Here is a 20,572-nt window from a genome sequence, read left to right as displayed (position 1 = left end):
TGCAGCGTTTACCTGGTACAGACACAGCCTGATTACTCATCATCTTAACACCCACTTAGAGACAGTTCTACCAACTAGAGTTGCTTAACCCCTCTCATTCTGTGTGAAGATGCCAGCTGAAGTCCTTGGAGAGAACACGTGACCCCCGGGAACAAGATTTAGCTGGGTGGGGTGGGAGGTGCCTGTGCAGAGGTGGAAGGGAGGAGGCTTTTGTTTTGTTTTGTTGTGGAGGTTGTATTCAGTGTGTTTGTAGCCGGCCTCTGAGAAGTCTGTGCTGTGATTGTGGGCCAGTGGGTAGCAGCCGCTCAGATCTGTAGCTGCTGAAAGGAGCCAGGAGCCCCAGTAGTCTGAGCTTGCCTGGGTGGCGTGGCCGAGTCCTGGCCTTTGCCCACCTCCTTACAAAGACTAGGGTATGCAGTCTTGTCCTGTGATTTTTGGTCAGTAAGCTGGAGATGGGGACTGAGCATTGTACAGGGTCAGAATCTTTAGTGGTTAGAGGACATCCTTGGTCCCAGGGTCCCCAAAGCCTACTGGACTGTAGGGACTGGGCTAGAACCCCAAGGTTCCCCAGGGCAGGGCAAGTGGCAGTGTTCCTTCCTGGGGACAGCTTCTGCTTCTTAGCAGGAGCAGTCCTCCTCGGCCACAGGTTGGTTCTCCTTTCAGGGTTTCTGGGGGGCCTCTGTCTCTAGAGACGGGTGGGGCACGGCCACGGTCCTGGGCTGTGAGTGTGGTTTCCAGCCATGATGTCACCCTGAAGACCAAGGTGTGGGTGCTGGGCTGTTCCCCTGGGATGCAGAGCACCCAGAATAGGGTGGCTGGGGGGGGGGGGTGTTCTGGGTGCTGCTCCCTACAGACTTTTCCATCTGAGATCTCAGAACAGTTTGAAGGGAACCCGTGAATGGGATTATTCGACTTCCGTTGGAGAAGAAGAATCTCGAGCTGAAAAGAAAAGATTGCTAGTGTTGAATGTTTCTGTCGTTGCCGTAAGGGGTTGTTTCTTTCCTTTTCCATCCACATCCGTGTTTTCTCCTTGATGCTAAGGTGGGGGTGGGGGGAATGGGGAGGCCGCGCTAACCCTGTAACTCGGCTCGTGCTGGTACGGGGCGGGAGCCCCCAGAGCAGTGGCTCCTGCCTAGTTTGGGTTCTTATCCCCTTGATAGTCACCTGGAAGCCCCTTCCAGACCTTCTCAGACAGTGTGTGAGCGTACATCAAAGTGTTTCCATGCAAGTCTGGGGTGTCACAGGCTCTGAAGCCCACTGTGCACCCTAGCTTGAGAACCCCTGCCCGGTGTTCTGCCGCAGTGCGCACGCGGGCACCTAGAGCAGCTCTCTCACGTGGCCCGGGGCAGGTGCCTCTGCCGCTGTGGGTGAGTGCGGGTCCTGGGAAGGCCCTGCCAGCCCCAGGGTGGCTTGCACTGTCGCAGTGCAGCTGAGACGAGGGACCGAGAAAAGGCAGGTCTGCCTTTGCCGTGGTGGAATCAGTCCTTCTCTTGCCAAGAGGTGCTTCAGAGCTCTGTTTAGATGGACAGGGAGCGTTACCTGAATGAAATCTTGGCTGTCCCCCATTCTCCCGTGACAGCTCTTTCCAAATAGCAGTTTCCAGAAATAATCCTCACTGGCTCCTCTGTGGACTGACTGCTTGCCTCACTGAGAGGGTCTTTCCCCTTCTTTGCCCAGACCTCCCTCCCTTCCTCCCCCAACATACACACAGGCACACCCAACTCATCATGTGCTCACTGGAGCTTGATCAAGGTGGACAGAAGGAACGGAATCTTGCATCAAATTGGGGGCTACTGAGGACTCCATCTGTTGACATGGAGGCCAGCGACTCCTCTCCAGGTTGGAGGGGTGGAGGCCGGTTTCTGGTGCCCTTTCCTGGTACAATAGACTCCGAGCACCATTTCCCAGAGTGACTGAGGACAAGGGATGCTGCATCTGCTCTGAGCCGGTGGACGGTGGCAGGTGGGAGGGGAGGGGAGGGACCTGTCCCCTGGTCCCCGCCCCATGTGTGTCCTCCCCAAAGGGAGCAGAGATTTGAGTCTTGTCCACATGCCAAAGGCTCCTTCAGCCCTTTGTCCTGAAGCTCTGTCAGATCGTCATCCTGGACCTCCTAGAAGGGTCCAAGGACAGGACTACAGCAACTAGGCGGCCACAGAGATGAGCCCCCCGCCCTGGGACCTCCCACCCGCACGCGCTCCACAGACGAGGATCAGGATTTGACACACTCTTAACCCGGTTTAATCACGAAATACAAATAGGTTTCAAGTGGGTGTGATTCCTGCTGACGTGGATGACGGTTTTAGTGGCTGCATGAATGTGAAAGTTACCTACTTTGGACAGGACTGGAGACCTTTATTCAGATTGATCAGGGAGATTTCCTGGAGGAGATGAGATTTAGTAGAAGCACGAGTATGTCTCTGGTTTGAATAAGCCAACTAATTGTCTCACATTTCCTATTTTTGGTCTATGAAGAAGCATAGTAGGTATGGATCAGCTAACCAGAGTAGGGTGTCCTGTGGCTGAAAAACCCTGGTGGGGGTGGAGGGGCTGGGGGGTGCGTTTTCAGGGCCTTTGGCAGTGGTGTCCGTGGGCAGCGGAACGGCACACTCCCAAGCTTTGCCCACGTGCCGTAGGAGTCCCGCTCCAGGCACTTGGGTCTCCAGGCAGGGAAACAGGCAGGTTCCTGACGCCCCCACCTCCTCTTTTCCTGGCTAAATTGAGTTTTTCCTTCTCTCTTTTTTATCTTCAGTCCATAGTGGCCTTTCTGAAGGACCCAAAAGGGCCCCCACTGTGGGAGGAAGATCCTGGAGCCAAAGATGTTGTCCACATTGACAGTGAAAAGGTAACATATTTCCCATCAAGTCTGATGGACTCTGCGAGCTTCCCCTGAACCACAGTCTCCCAAGGACAGGGCCCAAGGAACTGAGAAATGGAGTGTTCCCTGACCAGCTGTACTTTCCTCCTGGGATCTGGGCCCGGGCCCTCTTACCCGATGCTCCCTCCCAGCCTCACGACGGAACCAACAGATCACAGGCTGGCTGCCTGAGAGCTTCCTCCGTCATCTACTCTTACTTAATGTATTTTAGAGTTTCTTTATAGGATTATCTATTTAAATATGCTCTCCCCATCACATAATCTGGTTGCTGCTGGAATTGGCTTTGTGGTTTTTGCTTTTTTTTAAAGTGGGTTTGGGGGTTTTGTTTGTTTGTTTGTTTTAAGAATAATCTGCAAGGTTTAGGTTACATTTCCAGAGGCATGGATCAGGTCTCTACAATTCTGAAGCATTGTGTAACTTTGAACAAATTATTTACCCTCTTGAGCTTTAATTTCTCGGTTTGGCCAGGATGGGGGTTTGGAGGGGTGGAAGGCTGGTTCTGATTTATTGTCTCCATATAGCCTGCCCACCCGACCTGCCACGTCTTCATCCATGTGTGCCTGGGTGTGCATCCCGCTTGTACCTGCTTGACTGCGCCTTCACAGAGGGTGGGCAGGGACTTCGGGGTATTTCAAACGGTCTGTGAGGCAGATGATGCTCTTTCGTAGATGGAGGGAGAACGTTCATTCTTATCTTTTTTGTTGTTGTTAATCCTTACCCGAAGATATTTTTCCATTGGGTTTTTAGAGAGAGTGTTGGGGTGGGGGGGAGACGGAGAGAGAAACATCGTTGTGAAGAGACCACATCAATTGGTTGCCTCCGTCATAACCCCCACCAGAGCTGGGGATTGAACCTGCAACCCAGGTACATGCCTTTGATTGGAAATTGAACCTACGACCCTTTGGTCCACAGGCCTACGCTCCAACCACGGAGATTACCGGTCAAGGCCATTCGTTCTTATCTTGGTAACATAAAATGTACCTTTTATCCTCCTCTGCCTCCCCTCCCTTTTCATTTAACATTATTGACTCTTAGTGCTTGTCACCCCACAAGAAAGTGATGCCCTTTATACTTCCTGGAGGATGGGTCATAGCAATCGTTGTGGGGTACCCCAGTGGGTTTGTAGTGATTCCAGTGAGGGGGCTGGACATCAGCATTTCTCTGGGATTGAAAGTGCTGGTACCATCAGCTAGAAGATAAAGCCTTTGTTAAAAATTTTATTTTTGAATTTATAGTTGGAATACAGTGTTATATTAGTTTTATTAGTTTCAGGTGTGCTGTATAGTGGTTCAACATTTTTATACCTAACAATGTGATCACCCCACTAAAACCATTTTAAAAAGCATGTTGGGGGCGAGGAAAGAGGGCCAAGTACCGGGAGGTGATGGCACCTGTGCCTGTAGCTACGCAAAGACAAACAGCTTAACAAGAGTGTTGCTCCTGGGTGGGTTTTATGATGAAATGCCATGTTAGCCCCTGGACAGTGACAGCCTGGGCCTCCCTCCCCCCAGGTGTGTGTCCTCAGACTCCCAAGGTTGCTCTCTGTGACTAGAAATATAAAACGAACGTTCTTTCACACCTGTAGGCAGTTCTCTTGTTACTGTACTTTCTGTTGTTTTCTGTCATGTAGAAGTATAGGCACAGCTGCATTTTTTGCCAACAGAATCCCCACATAAAATAACTAAAAGTTTCAAATGCAAGTTGAATTGCCAGTTCATATCTGTAAGTGTAGAATTCCACCCTTAATGAAGGTAACTAAGCATCTTTGAATGTAATGTAATATTTGTTACTACTCAGAATGTGAAACCAAATTGTGACAGGCTTAGGAAAACCTTTTCTTCTTAGATCTTTTACCAGGTTTTATCGGTAGGGATTCCAGAAGATCGTTTACAAAGTGTTTGCACCCTTTACCCTAGTCATGGTCAAAGATTGTGGTTACTAATTCTGTCTTAAAATGAGTGCCTTTTGGCCAAAACATGGAGACAACCTAAGTGTCTTTTGATAGATGAATGAATAAAGAACACGTGGTACACACACACACACACACACACACACACACACACACACACACAGTGACTACTCAGCCATAAGAAAAGATGAAATACTGCCATTTTGACAACATGGATGGATCTTGAAAATATGCTTAGTGAAATAAGTCAGATGGAAAAACAAGAACCATATGATTTCACTCATGTGGTGTAGAAAACAGAAAGCAACAAAGAAAACAACTTATAGACACAGACAACAGTATGGTGGTTACCAGAGGGAAAGGGGAATGGGGGAGGTAGTAAAAGGTATAGGGGCCAAATATATGGGGATGGATGGGAACTCTGGGTGGTGAGCACACAGTGTGGTACACAGATGATGTATTCTAGAATTGTACACCTGAAACTTACGTAATCTTGTTAACCAGTATCATCCCAGTAAAGTTAATGCAATTTTAAAAAATGAGTGCCTTCACTCTCTTGTTATATAAACAAGAATAAACATTTTCAGAATGTATTATAAAATGCTCTAAATTTTCATAAAATATTTGTAATCTCTAGCTGAAAAATTATTAGTAATATGTATTTGTTGAAAATTTAGAAAATATAGCTTTAGCATAAAAGAAAATAATCACCCAACCCCTTCCCTTTGAGAGATACCACTGCTGGTGTTTTCTGTAGCCTTTTAGGCTTTCAACATAATGCACTATGTAAATATTAACAAAAGTTTCCTTAGATATGATGTGCTGTTTTGTAACTTGCCCATCCCCCTCACTTAATATAGCATGCACATCTTTTTTCTTTTTTTTTTTATTCCTTTATTGTTTTTTTTTAGAGAGAGAGGAAGGGAGAGGGAGAGAGAGATAGAAACATCGATGAGAGAGAACATTGATTGGCTGCCTCCTGCATGCCCCACACTGGGGATCAGACCCACAACCTGGGCACGTGCCCTGACCGGGAATCGAACTGGTGACCTCTTGGTGTATGGGTCGACACTCAACCATTGAGCCGCACCGGCCGGACAGTAACATGCACATCTTATGTGACATTAAATGTTCCTCTTTGCAGTTTGTCAATGCAGTGATACCCCATTATGCGGGTATCATCTATTTGCCTCCTATCTTGTTGCTGCCGGAAAGCTGCATTTTGACATCTCCTCCTATTTTTCTTATTCAGAAGAGAAAACCTCTAATTTTCATCTATGGAAACTGGTTAGAGGAGCTTATTTTAATCAAAATACTCTCTGTCATGGTGCTTCTTTGCATTCCTTAGTAGATTTGCCTTTCCCCAAACACTGTTGGCCCTCATTGGAGGAAAGGTCTCCTACCCTGCTTTCCACAGAAGTCTCTGATTAGCATTGTTGTGACTTTTGTCTTTTTATATTTATTGTATTTTTTAACCAATAATTATATATTGCCCAACAGCATGCCAGGTACTATTCTAAAGGTTTTACGAATACAGATGATTAGTGTAGCTTGTAGCTTCCTGGGGGGTGTGGGACACGTCTTGTCCTGTGCGCACAGCAGGGGCTAACCCCATGTTCCAGATCCCGGTCTGGCCAGGCGGGCCTACGTGAAAACATCCACCCATCACAACACACAGCTCCAGAGACCGCATGAAGAGGGCCAGCCTGGGCTACAGCCTTCTGCGGCATCAAGCTCCCTGCAGACTTCATTGTTCAGCTGGAGCTGAAAGTAGACCTGGTAGCCTGGTCCTGACCCTTCATCCCAGCAGGTGGCCTTTGGAAAGCTATTTGTGTGCTCGAGGCCTCGGTTTCTCCATCTGTAACATGCAGGGGTGGTCTGGAATAGATGGCCTCTGGATTCTTTCAGCCCCCAAACCCCAAGTCAGACAGTGGGGTTTCTGAAGTTCTCACCTGCTCCTCCCACCACTGTGATCCCTGGGGGGATGGCGCCTCTGTCCTTGTGTTGTGTGTGACCTGTGGTGTTCTCTCTGCCCCAGGACTTCAGACGGCTCCTGAAGAAGGAAGAGAAGCCGCTCCTGATGATGTTTTATGCCCCCTGTGAGTGACCTTCCCCTTTGGGCCAGAGTTAGTTGTTGAGCTTGGCGGGGCAGCTGGGGATCGTGAGGCAGGGAGACTGGGAACAGACCCCAGGTCTCACCTAGAAGCCAGAGCACACTGCTCACCTCATCTCACCATCTGTCTCTTTCCTTTCCTCTTGGCCATTCTTCTGGCTGTCCTCCCCTCCTGCTTCCAGGTCATGTTTTCTCCCACTAGAATCTGCATACTTCTGTCCTCTTCACCCCAGGTTCACCCAGCAGCAACACTGGTCTCCTCTCTGGTACCTCCGCCTTCTCCCACCCCTGGGCCCCACCCCCGGGGGGCCTGAAGCCCCTCCCCTGCCAGCTCTGAGCCTGGTGGAGCCACCCTCAGTCTCGCTGCGCTCTCCAAGGTGCTGCTGCTGCTGCGCTCTGCCGGCCCAGAGCCCGGCCAGCCCCCAGGCCCTGCTCCTCCTGCTCTGGCTCCTGCACACACACCTCTGCTGGAGCTCCTTCGAGGGGCCTGAGGATCAGGACCAGGGAGGAAGTGGCTCGGTATTTGGGTGCAGCCTCTGGATGAGGCAGGAGGCCATGGGAATAGCAAAGGATCACTGAGATGACAACTGGAAGACCTGGGTTCTAATTCCAGTTATGCGACCAGTGACCTGGGGCATCTTGGTCAAGTCCTTCGCCTCTCTGTTCCTCAGTTTTTATTTACGTAAGAGAAGGGGTTGGATCAGAGCAATGGCCTTCAAACTTTTTGACTGCATTTCACAGTATTAAAAAATTTTTGTTGCAACCCAGTACTATAAGTATACATAAGTTACATATAAACAAGCTGAAACAAAAGTTTCACAAAACCATACTAACCTTCACTACTTACTCTGCCAGATTTAGTGCACACTGATACTTTCTTTTCTATTCTATTCTATTTAAAAGAAGGCATTGGTTTTCCCTACTACTTCATAACCCTCTAATAAAGGGTCAACAAACTCTGTCCCCTAGGCTGGCTGCCTTTTTTGTAAATTACTTTTTGTTGGAATACAACCACATCCATTTGGTTGCCCGTTGTCTGTGGCTGCGACCAGGCTACAACAGCAGAGTAAAGTAGTTGACAGTATGTCCCGCAGAGCCTCAGATATCCTGTCTGGGCCATGCCTGTAGTCCGACGGGTCCTGACCCACAGATGAGAAAACCCTGCACTGGAGCCTGGTGAGGCCCTTAGAGCTGTGACTGACCTGCACGTGCTCTCCAGGAAGCCAGAGGCCTGAAGGAGAGGGGGCCGTGGGTGCTGGGGGGAGGGGTGCCCAGGCGTGTCCGTGGCTCGGATGCGTGTCACGGGCTATGGCACTGGGGCTCTGTTTACTCTTGAAAGCCCGCCTCCAGTCCCCCTTCCCGAGAAGTTCTTTGAGCAAAGGCCCTCCCTCTCCCTGGTGACCATGCCTCCCTGGCTGGTGCCTTCTGTGGGGTTCTGGTGGCTCTGCCCGACTTGGGCCTGTGGCTTGTTCCCCAGACAACAGCCCCTCTCAGCTCATGTTGATTGCTGAGTGGCCCCCACCTGGCCTGCCCACAGACACCTTGCTGGCCCCAGGGCGGTGCCCGCCTGTGGAGAGTGGCCCTGGCACCCCACTTCCTGTGAGCTCTGGCTCTGCCTGGAGTGGTCTGTGCTTTAGCCCTTGGCCATTTCTTTATTAAGGTTCACTGGTTGGTTTTGCCCCACTTTGTTTCTCCTTGGAGGGGTCTTATGAACTGCCCAGCTGTGAACTGCGTCGGGAATTGTCCTGCCTACAGAGCCCCAGGAGGACGGGCCTCCTTTGGTTCATGTCAGAAGCCTCAGGACTCAACACATTGGTTAAGCGAGACTAAAGCAGTGAATGTCTGTGTACAGCCCGTGGCACAAGGCAGGATCCTGGTCTAACCACGTGGCTGTCAATATAGTGACAGTTCATCACGTACAGAGAGTGGTTTACTCGCAATTCGAACCTGAATGTGCCGTCTCCCCCACCCACTCCCAGGCTGTCTGGCAGTGTGCCCGCCCTACTCATCACCGTGGGCAGACATGCCAGCGTGGTGATCGTCTTCACATCACAGGCAGCTGGGGCGGAGAAGCTGGGCTCCTTATAGGTGTCACAGCAATTAGTTGGGCAGAGGGAGGGAGAAAACACACAACTGTGAGGTTCACATCTGTGGTGGAGGGGTCGGATTAGATGGCCCCCTGGGTCCCACGTAAGTAACCTCAGGATTCTTTTGTTGTTGTTTATAATGCATCCGCTCATGGACTCAAACCCTCACGGCCTCACAGACCAGCTTGTTCCTGGGACACGCACCAGTCCTCTGACTGGGACGTCTTTCAGGGTTCTGATCCTTTGATCGTGTTTGGGGTGAAGGAACCCAAAGGCAGTGGGAGCCTTTAGTTGTGACAAGGAATCTGGGTCCCCAGAGGACCTACTGCTTATTTAGTAAGTGTATGCTGACTGAATTAATGAGAAAATCATAGGCTGACTGCTAACCTTTGGGGTCTGAGAGGGCGAGGTAGTCTCATCTCTTCCCTGCCTCCCAGTTGAATCAGTGGGAAGACGAACTCGGGGGTCTCGGTACCAGCTCTATTTTGGTATAGTTCGATTAGAAACGGGCATGGCCTGTAGCTTCCTGTTACTCTTCTATCACCTCTTCCCCAATAACTTCTTCCCCAGTACTGCTGGCCTCTACCCACGGGGACAGCTGGCTGACTCGCCCCTTATTTGGGGGTTTGGGGGTGATGTTGCTGCGAGCTGCAGACAGGCAGAGTGGAAGAGAGCCCACTTCTGTAGGGACAGGTAATAAATTAGGTTCCAGACCAATGAATGTAGCACAGTGGGTGTTAGACTCCCCCCTCTCATCAAGTCACCAAGTAAGAGTGGGTGAAGGGCTGGGGGGTGGAGTGACATCCTGTGGAAGTGTTTTTCCCATGGGCCGGAAGGCAAACTCTCAGGCCTTGTACTGACTGAGCCTCCCCTGCTGGATGCCTGGCTCTGGCCACCCTCCAGGTGTTGGCTCTGTCCCTCAGCCTGCAGGGCAGGCAGGGAAGCTGAGACTCAGGCCACGTTCATCACTAGCCCAGGGCCCTATAGGCAGCAGATAGGCAAGAGGAGGTGCTGACCTGGGTCTCATTCTCCCTAGAGCTGAGCTCCTGCCTCTGCCACGCGGACTCCCGCTGTCCCTGCTGCGTGGCGCCCACCCTGTGGAGCACGGCGTCCAGTGGAGCTGGCCTCGTGTCCCTGTTTCCATTCTCCCCTCTGAATCCCCACAGTGGGAACTGAGTCCCCTGACACGTGTCACTTTGCTTCCTTTGCGGTGCTGTGGTGGCAGCTCCTGGGGAAGGCAGGCCTTGTCTTCTGAGGGCAGAGGCCTCAGGATCGCGCCGTGGGCAGACCTCGCCACAGCTCCCGCTCCGCCGTCTCCACGAGCCTGAGCCTGAGCTAATGACATGAACCGAAGCCCAGGCTTGAAAGGCTGGGGTGTGTCTGTCTGTCTCTAGGCAGGAATGTCGGGGAGGGGGCTGTCTGCATTTTGAGAGAATTGTGTGAAAATACCCTGCGTTGTACCTTGTCTGGTAGACTTGGTGCTGAGAGGTTCAGGTGATCCTGGGGAGTTTGACCTGCTCCCGGCTCCCCAGTGTCTGTGTCTGGCCTCATGGGTGTGCATACCTCTCTGATCTGCTCTGCTCTGCTCGTGGCCTGCCAGGGTGCGATCTAAACATGGATTAGAGCTTGCGAGCCGCCGCCGCGTGGCCCTGTCCCTGCCGGCCGTGCTGTGTGGGATGAGATGCAGCCTGACGTGGGGCTCCAGGCAGCTTTGGTGTCTGCGGCTTTCGGCTGCGTCTCAAAGCCTGTCAGAACAGCTGCACACCAGAATTCCTCGTGCCAGAGGAGATGGCGCTCACCTTCTGCGGGATCCGTGCTATGTGGCTGCTCTGGTTGAAGGGAGGAGGCGGGTTTCAGTCAAGGTCACTCTGAAGTAGTAACGGATGTTTGGGGCCTGGCTGTGTTGGCCCTGAGCCCCCAAGCCTTGGGTGGCTTCACCATCCCAGGAGTTGATTGTGACTGTGGACCACAGAACCCCAGAGAGGCTGGAGTCAAGGACATCACAGTCCTCCAATGGCAGAACTGCCTGGTCCAACCCCGTCATTTGCCAGGAAGAGCAGCAGCCTAGAGAGAGGAAGTGACCTGTCCAGGGCCATCCGGCAGGTGGAGGGAAGATGAGGACTTGAGGTGTGGGTCCTGGCCGGGCACTCTTCCCTGGGAGCCCAGTGCAGCATTTCTCATTGTCAGGCCCACCTCAGTCCTTGCGTAATTACTCTTGTTAATGAAAGAAAAGAGGCATGAAAATCCCCAAGTCCCTGTAATTTTGGTTGCCCCTTTTTCTTCTGAATGGTATTTGATTCCGGTTCGTGTGCAGCCCCTGCTGGGCAGTGAGGAGGCTCTTGCTGTGTATGACGGAGTTTTCTCCTGGCGCCTGTTCTGGCTCCCTGAACCCCTCTTGGACTCAGTGTCAGCTCTAAATTTACTCAGTGCTCTGCTCCTCTCCACTGTGTCACGTTTGCTTGGTCCGTCCCTTGTGTATTAAGTCACTGCTGGGCTGTGTCCTATTTCCTGAATGTAAGCTCTTTGGGGACCAGAGTCTCTGCCTCCAGTTCCTTCTTTGTTCCTGAAGGCTGGGTCAATGCTTGTGGGTAAAGGTCCTCCTGAGGGGAGGGACGGCGGAGCGCGGGCCCAGCACCATGGTAACTGAGCTTGGTTTTTCTCCTGCTGGTGACTAGGGTGCGGCATGTGCAAGAGGATAATGCCACATTTCCAGAAGGCTGCGACCCAGCTGCGAGGCCACTTTGTAAGTGAGGCACTGGGCAGGGCGGGCTGGCTGCTTCTCACCTGGGGCCATGGCAGTGGAGCAGGGGCGGGGGAGGCAGGCGTTGGAATCAGGGATCCTGCTGCTGCTGACCCTGCAGCCCGGGGATGTGGTTCGGACACCTGTCCTCAGGCAATGCTGAGAACTGCAGAGAGCTGCTGGGACGGGGAGAGCTTAGCACCTGTCAAAGGCCAGTACTCGTATAGCCGAGAAAACAGGAAGAAGCACGTGGGGTGGGGGTTGCTGGGAGGCCAGTGGCCAACAGCAGACCACCCGGGTCTAGAATTATTGGGGCTGGGCTCCAAGGTGGGCCAAGGCTCCTGATGATGGGGAGCCCAGTGGCAAAGACAGGGGCACAGGGACACCAGCAGAGTCTGGAAGCACAAGCTGGTTCCCGGGGCAGCCTCCTACCCAGGCCTGCCGGAGTTCCTGGGTCCGGGAGGAAGGGTGGGGAGGAGGCGGTCCAGATGGGGAGATGCAGCCCTGAGGGTGCGGGGTGAGCGGGGGCAGAGCCGACGGGACGCACGGCTGTCTCAAGGATGCCCGCCTGAGGAAATGGGCCTGCAGAGCAGTAGGAACAGCCAGGATGATCAGTGAGGGAGGACGGCAGGCTGGGCGGCCAGACCTCACCCAGGGCTGAGGATCAGTCACTGATGGTCCTGGTCATCCCTGTCTCCCCACTCGGACGGGCTTGTGTCTTCATATGGATGTGTGTCCATTTTTCCATTTACCCTGAGCCACAGAAGTTTGGGGTGTTTTGTTTGGTTACTGGGGCTGGGGGTTCTTGGTGGCAACAGAAAAACAACAGCTAGCTCCTTTAGGGGGCAAGGAAAAATCCACACGCCTTTGATGAAAGGTCATCGGAAGGAGCCGTCTCCGTGGGGCCGGCCAAGGTCCCATTAGGGAGTTCTGAGTCTTAAAACTGCCTCATGATCAGATGAAGTTGGTGATTAGTTCAAAGTCAATGGGAAGTTTCGATGGCAGCACCTGGGCATGGTGACAGCTCTGTTAGGCAGCTGCAAGACTGGGTTGCAGAGAGCCAGCACTTTCTCTCTTGACCTCGTTCTGGGGGATACCAGGGTCCTGCTTGGTTCTCACTAGTGCATTTTTAGCAACTTGCCTGGAGACGTTTGGCCATGGGGCACATATACATCACTCTGGGGACATTTCACTTCACATTTGGGGGCCTCAATAGATACCATATTTTAAGATTATTTTGGCCCTGGCTGGTTTGGCTCAGCGGTTAGAGTGTCGGCCTAAGATTATTTTGCCTGGAGAAAAGACTTAATTACCCAGAGTGTTCTCCCTACCTGCACCCGCATACACATAGAAAACTGCTCGGCTCACCTTCCAGACTCTGGGACGGGGGAAGGTAAACAGCTCCAGCCCCAATCAGATCATGAATTACCTGGCCAGCCCCTTCAAAGCAGTCAGGGTCTTGGTGCCCGTCTCCTGCTCCTTCTGGGAGATCCTCAGCCATCACTGCACCTCACTGTCAAACTCTGTTCCTCCAGGCCCCTCCCTCCTGCGGGGCGGGTCCCTGCCATGCACCCCGTCTGCCCATCTTTGCTTTTTATATAAATCACTTTGTTCACCAGTTGATACTAATTATGTTTTTCTCACTGAAATGTGAGCTGCTTGAGCACAGAGGCTCTGGTTCACGCCTGTGTCTTCAGCATAGAGCACAAAGCCACGTTCATAGTAGGCACCCCAAGTGTGTGGTTTTCTACTCCTGGGTACATTTTATTCTAAGCTCTGTATTTACATGAAAAGTGATGTTCTCCTTTTTAAAGGAATTCAGAGCATCAGTTATTGAGGGCAGAAACAAAGTGGGAAGGATGTTTCTAGGATGAAGGCCTTCCCCCTTGGCCCTGGGTTCACTAGGCTCTTTTTCAAGGGTAGCCCTGAAGATGACTCGTGTAGGGTACCCGGGCCCAGGTCGAGAAATAGAAAATGTGAGCCTTCCAGTTCCCTGGACAAGGTAACAATAAAGCCAGTGGGATTATCCTAGTACCAGGAGAGCTGGCTAATCAAGCCCAGACGTGGCCGGGTGTTCTTTCCTCGCCCGAAGGCATCTGTGTGGTGTGAACTCACCCATTTCCCTGCTTCTCGATTTTCTTGCTGGAGGTCTGTTTTGTTCTGTTTTCCTCTTGGTTTCTTAGGAAAGCACCTTTACTTTCCTTTGAAAAGTTCTCACCCTTTCCCAGCTCCGTAAAGGGGGAGGGTCCTGGCCACCATGGACCCCCCCAGTTGTAGGAGGGATCTAGAGGTCCAGCCACAGCTCCCCAGAAATGGGGTGACTAGAGGTGTGGATTCCTTTCTGTCCTCAGACACAGGGCAGACATGGGCTCACAGTCCCCAGAAATCAAAAGCTCACTCCCTCACTACTGCTGAAATGCAGCTGGGTTACCACCTCCTGCCTCCTTTTCATCTTCGAGCCCTTTTTGGCTGGCCGTGTCTGTGACAAGGCTTGTAAATCTGCCTCTTCTACAGATGTCTTGGGAGGTATCCAGCCTGATGCTGTCATTAAGACAGAAGCCAGGTCAGGGATGCACAGCCTTTGCCATTTTCCAAACTCATCTGCCTCTCTTTTGCCGTCACTGGTGTCTGGTGAATCATCAGTGTCTGTCCCATCTACTGCTAATTGACATCCTCGTCAGCTGCCATGGCCGCTCCCTGATCAGAGCCGCCATCAGAATGAGCCTGTGCCCGGCTGCCTTCTCTTCCCAGCCTTCCCAGATCGGCATCCACACCGAACCCCTCATTAACCTTGGCCATGATGGGCTTTTTGGGTGTAAACACTGTGAAAGGGTTGGCAGATTGGTACAAATCAGTCTGGTGCTGGCTCTCACTAACCAGCTGGAAGATCTTGGGCAAAGAGCCTTGGAGCCTCCGTTTCCCCATCTGTGAAATGGGGATGGTAATGGCAGCCCTGCCCAGCTCACTGGGGTATTGTGAAGAGCAAATGTGCTGGACTGTAGAGACAGGTCTGTAACCTACAGACACAGATGATTGACACCCCACTGCTCTGTACTTACGGTTCCTCTCACGCACTCGATAGGGATGCGCCCAGGGTTCTTCTTTCGCCATTTTCTTTCTTATTCTCACGTTGGAGCAAGGGCCTGGCACTGAGCTTTCCTTGTCTCATAATGGTCTGTCCCTCGGTGATTTTATCTGCCTCCATAGCTTCAACATAATGTAGCTCCATGGAGCCTGAATCCCTGAACTCTAGCACCACGTGTCAGGTGGCTTGCTTGACATCTTGCTCTGAATTTTTCTCTAAATGCAGGATGTCGGAAATAAAATTCCGTATCTTTCCATCTGGCAGACTGCCAGCTTTTCTTCACGCCCCTCCTGAGCACCCCAGGTTCTTCTGCCCTTCCTCCCAGCCCCGCGCTCTCCCTGCCACGTCCTGGGTCAGGCCCTGGTGAGCTCACACAGGGGTTTGCCAAGGACTGTTGATTTGTCTCCCTGACCTATGACTTTCCCCTACAGCTCAACCTCTGTACTTGAACAGTGCGGCTGGGAAATCCTCAGTGGCTCTCCAGCACCTCCTGAGTCAGTTCTGGTTTCTTAGGCATGAAAGGCTTTCTCAACAACCTCAGTGACCTCGCCCAGCTCTTCTCACGACTCCCTTCTCTGCGCCCTGCAGCCCAGTTAAGCCGCCAGGTTCCCCTGTTCTCAGGCCGAATCTTGTTTTGTTTTGCCTCCTTTTTATCTTCCTGGAATGTCTGTGAAAATCTTACCGTTTGGGGCACTAGCTCCATGCCACCTGCCTGGTGGTGCTTCCGTGATGGATCCTGTCACAACATGGGCTAAAAATGAGGAAGAACGTGCCGTGCCAACTGAACGGCCCGGGCACACGTGGCTTGGTGGCAGGCGCTGTGGCCTTCACTTCTCCTTGGGCTGAGACCAGTTTTGCCTCATTCAACTTCTCAAACTCCAAAAAGAAGTTGTATGTAGTTGTTCAAAAAATATTTATCTTGCCCTGGCCGGTTTGGCTCAGTGGTTAGAGTGTCCGCCTGCGGTCCGGAGAGACCCGGGTTCGGTTCCCGCTAAGGGCATGTACTTCAGTTGCAGTTTGTCCCCGGCCCTGGTTGGTCGTGCAGGTGGCAACCACTCGATGTGTCCCTTCACGTCGATGTTTCTCTCTCTCTCTCCCTTCCTCTCTCTCCCTCCCGCTCTATCTGTACAAAAAATGGAAAAATATCCTCGGGTGAGGATAAAAAAATATATATATATATTTATCTTATTAATTAATAAATGTCCCCAAAGTGCTACAGAAATGCTGCAGACACTCAGAGAATTAAGAGTTTATTACAAGCAAAGGTGGTTTGGAAAGGCCGCCGGAGAAGGTGGGATTTGATTTGCCTTCAAGATGAGTGAGTCTGTAGTGGGAGCCGAGAGGCGGCGAGGGGGCCCCTTAAGCTGAGGGACTAGAAGGCACAAAGCAGGGGCGCAGCGTGTGTTCTGGAAATGAGACCAGAATTTCAGAGCCTCCAAGTACTGTTAATGAAAAGATATAGCATATTTTGAGCATTGTAGATACGTATACTATTTCATTTGTCACAGGAGGTGGCTCGAGATAAGGAAACTGAGGCAGAGACACAACCATGACTTGTTCAAGGAAATACATCTACTAAGTGGGGAGTTAGGATTCAAACCCAGCATCCTGACCCTGAGCCCACCTCGCCACTGTGTCCACGGCTTGTCCGTGAGGTGCCTTCCACAGCACTCGGTCCAGCTTCTCCCTGTGCAGGAATCTCAACCTGTCTCATTCCCGGGAGGAGAAAATCCAAACCCCAGCAGGTGTGCAGCGAAGGGCTTTGTAAGAAAAGAATTCGGAAGTGAGGTAGTGACTGTGTGTCTTGGGGTGGAGTTAGACGTGTGGGGACATGCTGTAGTGAAAGAGGAGGATGTGGAGGATTAATCTTGCCGTGAATGTGCACCGACACTGGGGAGAGCAACTAGACGTTTAAGACAAAGAACTTTCACGTGGACCGTTATTACTGGGAAAGGCTGCTGAATCCGTCTGGCAGGAGTGGGATGGCTTTTAGAGGGCCCCAGGGCTTCAGGTAAGTTCTGTGTCAGGCTTGTGTTTCCTGTATTTCTTGCACCATCCCCAAATGGGCTGGGGAAGCCTGGCGAGGTAGCAGGCCTCCTCTGTGCCTGCCGTGTGCCGGGCCTTGTGCTCGGTACGTACAGCGGTTGGTGTTTAGGTGCTTTTTGGATGGCGTCAGAGGCACAGGTGGCGGCCTCGCCGGAGGGTTTGGTAGGAAGTGAAGAACTTGATTATTGAGCACCAGTTTGGTGCTAAAATCTCTGACATGCATCATCTCATTCAGTTTTCTCACGGGCCCTGTGGTAGTCTTATCACCCACATCTTCCAAACAAGGAACCTCTCTCAGTGAGGGTGAGTGACATGCCCACAGTCACATGACTCTCAAGGGAAGCAGTCTTCGGAATCAGGTTCATTGTCCGCTGAGACTGCTGTTTACCTTTGTCTCTTCTGTAACTGCTGCTGGTCTTTCTGACGTCCTTTCCCCCTCCACTCTGCCGTCTGCTTTCCGGAACGGCCTTCCTGTCCCTGGCTTCTCTACCTGCTCGTGAGGACAGATTCAAAGTCCCCTTTCTGCGCACCTGATTCTGCCCTAGAGAAGAAGGTTCTGCTGCAGAAAAGGCATTTTAGGGGACCCTATTCTGGGTTGTTATTAGAACAGCCCTGTCATCAATATCACAGCTACTAAAATTCTCCTTTCCCATTCAGGGGTGTAGGATATGTGGACCCCTGCAACCAGAGCGTGTTCAGACTTGGGAGATGATGGTCAAGCCAGGCTTCATGGGTGGGAAATGTCCAATCCACGGGCCGTAGAAGGCGCTCAAAATCAATACCAGCTAACATCACACGCCTCACTAGATTAGCCTGACCTAATACAGCAGGCTATTTTTTTTTTTTTATCCTCACCCGAGGACATTTTTCCATTTTTTGTTCAGGTAGAGTGGGAGGGAGAGAGAGGAACAGAGAGAGAGAGAGAAACATCGATGTGAAAGGAACACATCGAGTGGCTGCCACCCGCACAACCGACCAGGGCCGGGGACAAACTGCAACCGAGGTACGCGCCCTTAGCGGGAACCGAACCCAGGTCTCTCAGGACCGCAGGCCAACGCTCTAACCACTGAACCAAACCAGCCAGGGCCAGCAGGCTAATTTTTAAGTTGATAATTTTGTATGGCCCGTGAATGATGTTATAAATATCCAAATGGCCCTTGGCAGAAAAATGGTTCCCCACCCCTTCTAGGTGGTGGTCACATCTAGGAGGAGAGAGTTGGGGAGGCCTAGCAGGGTCTGGAGAGAGGAGAGTTGGGCAGGTGGATCGTCATGAGAACCGCACGCTTTCCTTGGCCACTCAGAGCTATGAGGTCTGATCATGTCGCACATAAAAGTGGTCAGACCGAGGACAGCCCGTGAGATATCCAGGAAGGTGTCCGAGGATGCTGTGGAGTGGCTGAGTGGTGATTCCATAATTTGGGAATAGAGTACAACCTTAGTTGACATGGGCAAAGAAAAGGCACACTGTGTACTCGGGTGGCAGTGGCCCCAGTCTAGGGCCTGTTGGAACTTGGCAGCAAGGCCAGGTTTCTTCTCAGACCCCAGAGCTTTGTTTTTGCTCTGGGACGTGCTTTCTGCAGGACAGGCAAAAGAGAGCACCTGTGGAGGGCACACGTGGGCCCGGAGCTCTTGGTCAGCATTCCCAGCTGGCTTGGCTTGCCTTGCTCCCTGCTGCCCTGGGCTGCATGTGAGTGTGCGGGCCTTCGTCCTGTCATTATGTCCCCATCATTCTTGGTGGGACAGCGGGACAGGAGGCACATGGACTAGGGGAGGGGGTCTGCCAGGCAGAGGGTCGACAGGTCTGTTCTCCCTGTGCTCCTAGGTGCTGGCCGGGATGAACATCTACCCCTCGGAATTTGAAAACATCAAGGAGGAGTACAACGTGCGGGGCTATCCCACCATCTGCTACTTCGAGTAAGCCCCCTGCTCCCTGCCGATGCTCGCCGCCTCCGCGATGGTGTCTGCATCCCCGGTTGAGCCCATGTTGTCTTTCCACGTTTTACAGGAAAGGACGGTTTCTGTTCCAGTATGACAACTATGGGTCCACAGCAGAGGACATTGTGGAGTGGCTGAAGAAGTAAGTTGGGTGTTTACCTTCAGGCGGGCGTGGGGTGGGGCTGGTGCCCAGAGGGAGGGGCATCTGCCAGGCCCCAGGGGGGTCCCTGATCCCAGGGCCCTGGCTGCAGTTTGGGGATGGGGATAGGAAAGGGAAGGACCTGTTGCACTGCCCGCGCAGCTATTTCTGGGCTGCATCGACGTGCGAGGGTGGGGAATTTCTGAGTTTAGGATGCAGGAGTTGGGAGGATTTGATGTGACTTTGCTGTGATGACCTCATTTCAAATAGTTTTTTTCCTCACGCTGTCTGTCTCGTGGATAGATGTGTTTCTCGCCCAGGATGTCAGGTTTGAGGCCTGTCACTGGACGTCTCTCTGAAAATAGAATTGTCAGTCGAGTGCTTATTTCAAACATAGCTCTGTATTACGTGCTGTGCAGCTAAGAAATATTTTAATGTCTGAGGTGGGCAGAGTGGTACTCACCTTGCACTCCCCTTCCCCAGATTGCTTCTTAGCAGCTGTGGTCCCTGTGTAGTGGTGTGGTTAGATCCTTACACCCCAAAGCACCCCTCCCCTGGAGACCCTTGTGTTCAGCGTGTGACTGGTGTGTGGCGTGGGGCGTCTGTCCCCACATGGCTGGAGCTGGGATGGGTCCACCCATCCTGGAAGCCCCCCAGCCAGCCCAGCCCAGCCCTCACCTGCTTGCTTCGTGCTTGGCCTGGCATCAGTTTGGCACTTGCCAGTAATGGCTGATTTGTGGTTATTTGTGTATAATGGCAGCTAACATTTAGGGGGCCCCACGTGGTGGCCGACACTGTTCTAAGCACTATACATGGATTCTCATATAACCCTCAGAAAAGCCCTGTAAGGAAGATATTATTATTACCTTTATTTTATGAACGAGGTAACTGAGCACAGTGATGAAGGCGCTTGTCCAAGCTCCTGCCGCTCAGAAGCAGCAGGGCCAGGCCCGCCCGGCAGCAGCTCCCGCCACGCAGGGCCGCTCCCGCTTCGGGTCGGGGCTCCTCCCTGGGTGGTAGGTATTTGTCAGCGTCTTCCCTTGAGAGACCCAGGCTTAAAGAATTAGTTACCTAGAATGTGGAGGTTGAAAATGTGTGTTTTCAGAATGGGAAAAGAGGATGAATTCTGTACAGAAAAAAAAAAAAAAATCCACAAGAAACAAACCGTTGATTCTAAAAGTTGAAACTCAGTCTTCTATCAGTTCCCAGGAGCCCAGGAGATAAAACACAGCGATAGCATCATGTTTACCTCGCATCTTTTCTTCCTTGGCAGCATTTCCTATCTCTTTCCCCATCTATTGCCTCGTTTCCAGCCCTGCCCAGGAAGGCAGCTGGCTGCCCGTTGTCACGTGTTCATTGTCTTAGCCTGGGCCTTTGCTCCCGTCCTCCTTTTTCATTTGGTAATAAGGATGTCCTCTCCTACAGCCAGGCTGTCGCACTTTGCTCTGGAGGTTCCAACAGATAACAGTCTCATTTGTTACCAGAGCATAAACATCTGTCTGCTTTCCTCCCCTTCTCTAACATTTTCTGGTTTCAAAATACACTAATGTCTCTTTGGAAGGATAGGTTTGGTTTTTTAAAATGCTGAGAACTGCTTGCTAACTGTAGACAAGGGTACATATCAGTGGAGTGTTTTTTTTTAT

The 20,572-nt window shown here is 51.9% G+C and overlaps 1 protein-coding gene across 1 annotated transcript in view; it reads left to right on the top strand.

Moving 5' to 3' along the window:
* Positions 1–20,572, top strand: part of PDIA5 (protein disulfide isomerase family A member 5) — an 85,464-nt gene that overhangs the window by 35,328 nt on the left and 29,564 nt on the right. Inside the window, exons 6-10 of the mRNA XM_036243110.1 lie at positions 2,750–2,842; positions 6,823–6,883; positions 11,660–11,727; positions 18,678–18,769; positions 18,861–18,932. Of these exons, the coding sequence (XP_036099003.1) occupies positions 2,750–2,842; positions 6,823–6,883; positions 11,660–11,727; positions 18,678–18,769; positions 18,861–18,932 (386 nt within the window). The remainder of the gene's footprint in view (positions 1–2,749; positions 2,843–6,822; positions 6,884–11,659; positions 11,728–18,677; positions 18,770–18,860; positions 18,933–20,572) is intronic.

Source organism: Molossus molossus, unplaced genomic scaffold (genome assembly GCF_014108415.1).
Source record: "Molossus molossus isolate mMolMol1 unplaced genomic scaffold, mMolMol1.p scaffold_m16_p_5, whole genome shotgun sequence".
In the NCBI taxonomy this organism is placed as follows: Eukaryota; Metazoa; Chordata; class Mammalia; order Chiroptera; family Molossidae; genus Molossus; species Molossus molossus.
The sequence above is the reverse complement of the archived record's forward strand: the minus strand, read 5'-3'. Positions and strand labels throughout refer to the sequence as shown.